Below are 3,654 nucleotides of genomic sequence, written 5' to 3'. Positions count from 1 at the left end.
CGGAACACAAAAGCAGGACCAACCATCACACATTGAAATCCTTGACTGACAAGAGAAAGATTCATTCATTTAAATTACAACATAGACTAGCTCCATGGCATAATGCCGAAACCCGCAAAATAAAGCAAAAGTCGAGACAACTTGAAAGGATATGGCGTTCTACTAAACTTGAAGAATCTCGTTTAATTTGGCATATTACTCTCAATGAATATAAGAAAGCATTGCGTAAAGCGAGAGCAGCTTACTACTCTTCATTAATAGATGAGAATAAGAATAATGCAAGATTTCTTTTCAGCACTGTAGCCAGGCTGACAGAAAGCCACAGCTCGATTGAGCCTTCTATTCCCATAGCACTCAGTAGTAATGATTTTATGTGCTTTTTTAACGATAAAATTGTTACTCTTAGAAACAAAATTAATGACCTCTTGCCTTTGACCAGTATAGTGTTATCAACAGCTCCCGGAAACGTAAGTTCTAATATTACACTAGATAGTAAACTAGAATGCTTTTCAGCCATAAACCTTGAACAATTAAATTCAATGATTCTCTCTTCTAAACCATCAACGTGCATGTTAGACCCAATTCCAACTAAGCTGTTGAAGGAAGTTTTTCCATTAATTAGCACTTATTTATTAAATATTATGAATATGTCTTTATTATCAGGCTATGTTCCACAATCATTCAAAGTAGCAGTGATAAAACCGCTTCTTAAAAAGCACAACCTCGATCCAGAGGTTTTAGCCAACTATAGACCTATTTCTAATCTTCCGTTCCTCTCAAAAATTCTTGAGAAAGCGGTCGCAAAACAGTTGTGTGATTACTTAAAAAACAATGATTTATTTGAAGCTTTTCAGTCTGGCTTTAGAACACATCATAGCATAGAGACAGCTCTGGTTAAAGTCACAAATGACATTCTAATAGCCTCTGACAAGGGACGTGTCTCTATTCTTGTTTTGCTCGATCTCAGTGCTGCATTTGATACTATCGACCATGATATCTTATTGCAAAGACTAGAGCACTTAGTTGGCATACAGGGAACTGCTTTAGACTGGTTTAGGTCCTATCTATCTGAACGCTCTCAGTTTGTACGTGTCAATGATGAATCTTCCACGCAAACCAAAGTTAGCCATGGAGTGCCACAGGGCTCAGTGCTCGGACCTATTTTGTTCACATTATATATGCTTCCGTTAGGCAATATTATAAGGAATCATTCTGTAAACTTTCATTGTTATGCGGATGATACTCAACTATATTTATCAATCAAGCCTGATGAAATTAATCATCTAAATAAAATTCAAGACTGCCTTAAGGACTTAAAAACGTGGATGACCTTAAACTTTTTGATGTTAAACACGACCAAAACTGAAGTTATTGTACTTGGCCCGAAGAATCTACGAAACAAATTATCTAAGGATATACTAACTATGGATGGCATTAATTTGGCCTCCAGTGAGACTGTAAGGAATCTTGGTATTATATTTGATCAGGATTTATCCTTTAACGCCCACATAAAATCAATTTCAAGGACCGCCTACTTCCATCTACGTAACATTGCAAAAATCAGGCATATCTTGCCTCAAAACGATGCAGAGAAACTAGTCCATGCATTTGTTACTTCAAGGCTGGATTATTGTAACTCTTTATTATCAGGGTGTACCAAGAAGTCAGTCAAGTCGCTTCAGCTGATTCAAAATGCTGCGGCTCGTGTACTAACCAGAGTTAGGAAAAGGGACCACATTACTCCTGTTCTGGCTGCCTTACACTGGCTCCCTATAGAACACAGGATAGAATTTAAAATTCTTCTTCTCGCCTACAAAGCCCTTAATGGGCAGGCGCCATCTTACCTTAAAGAACTCATTATACCCTACTGTCCTACTAGGGCATTGCGTTCCAAGAATGCAGGGTTGTTGGTTGTTCCTAGAGTCTCTAAAAGTACAATGGGAGCCAGAGCCTTTTCTTATCAAGCTCCACATTTGTGGAATCAGCTTCCAGTTTGTGTTCGGGCGGCAGACACCCTATCCGTTTTTAAGAGTGCGCTTAAGACCTTCCTTTTTGATAAAGCTTATAGTTAGGGCTGATTAGATCCAGCCCCTAGTTTTGCTGATATAGGCTTAGTTTGTCGGGGGACATCTTACTTCTTCCTTCTCTCTGTCTATACCTGTGTACTCTCATGTTCCGATTAACCCAGCTTCCCCAAATGTCTTTCTTTTTGGTGTCTATATACGCCGGGATCCGGAGTCATGGATGATCCTGCGCTCCTCTGTCCTGGATCGCGAGCCCTGGATCTTGAGTCGTGGCTGTGGTCCTGGATCATAGGCCCTGGATGGATATCCTCGTGGATTCATCTTCCTATTATACACACATGCATTTCTAAACATTTGGACTACCTATGTTGCAAATGTATTATCTTTTCAATTTACACACGGCATCTATTGCACGTCTGTCCGTCCTGGGAGAGGGATCCCTCCTCTGTTGCTCTCCCTGAGGTTTCTCCCATTTTTCCCTTTAAACTGTGGGTTTTCTCCGGAAGTTTTTCCTTGTACGATGTGAGGGTCTAAGGACAGAGGGTGTCGTATTGTCATACTGATATTTTGTACAAACTGTAAAGTCCACTGAGACAAATGTAACATTTGTGATATTGGGCTATATAAATAAACATTGATTGAACATTGATTGATTGATTAAATAAATATTTAACAACAAATGGGCCGGTTCTAAAGGGTTATTCAGTTAAGCCCGATGAGAGGGGATACAGCTGTGCACATGTCATCATTAACAGACGTCGTTTAAAAGTGACGTTTGAGTGAACGAGGACATCCCAATTAATACCTGAGGACTCCTCTGTCCTCGCGTCACCTCCTCGTGTCTCTCGCTCGCATCTTACGGAGGCGGAGCTAAGACGCAAGGAAGGGACGCGAGTGAGGGAAAGGAGGAGTCGAGGAGGGGTATTGGGATGAGGCTTCTGAGTGTTTAGATAGTTAATTGTATTCTAAGTTAACTCAGTGAGTCTCAAACAAATATGCATTTACAAATTACGTAAACACATATTTCGAAACTGTTTGAATTGAATCACCTGATAGGACGGCGAACCAGTGAGTTGATTCATTCAGGAAATGAAGCAGTTGCTGGTTCGGACGTCACATGTCACGTGATTTGAAGCAGTTGCTGCTTCTGACATCATATGTCACGTGATTTGAAGCTTCAAATCACTGCTTCTATGGAATAGGAAGTCCAGGGTTGAAGCTCCGTTCGAAGCTTCAGTGTCAAACTGCCATCACTACCCTCAGCCATCGACCACCAGAGCTTCCAGCCAACCTGCCTGCTTATTCCTTCACCATACCTGCCTGCCTTGTTCTCAGTCCAGCCTGAACTGCCTACCTCCACTCCGGACCTCCATAGTCACCAAACCTGTCTGAGTCTCCGAACAATAAACCGTTTAAACATCTTTAGTCATTGCCTGCGCCTGGATCCTGTTTAAAACAAAATCCTAACAGAACAATCTGGCCACCATGGACCCAGCAGGCTCTGACCTAATTTGTGAGGTGTTGGAGCGCTGAAGACGGTGGTCTGAAGCCCACCTCGGCTCCGCGCGTCCCTTGATGAGCTGGTTAAATTATAAAAGAAGGAATTCGAAACACCAGGTTAAAGGATAAA

General features: G+C 41.4%; 1 protein-coding gene across 1 annotated transcript; it reads left to right on the top strand.

Moving 5' to 3' along the window:
* Window positions 1-1,175: 1,175 nt before the first annotated feature.
* Window positions 1,176-2,072, top strand: LOC117538649 (the record flags this gene model as incomplete). Its single annotated transcript, XM_034204519.1, has 1 exon — window positions 1,176-2,072. A coding segment is annotated over one exon (897 nt), but the record flags the coding sequence as incomplete, so codon positions are not given.
* Between the last annotated feature and the right edge of the window lie 1,582 nt (window positions 2,073-3,654).

This window comes from Gymnodraco acuticeps, unplaced genomic scaffold (genome assembly GCF_902827175.1).
Source record: "Gymnodraco acuticeps unplaced genomic scaffold, fGymAcu1.1, whole genome shotgun sequence".
Taxonomy (NCBI): Eukaryota; Metazoa; Chordata; class Actinopteri; order Perciformes; family Bathydraconidae; genus Gymnodraco; species Gymnodraco acuticeps.
Note: the sequence above shows the minus strand (reverse complement) of the source record. Positions and strands in the feature narration are given on the sequence as shown.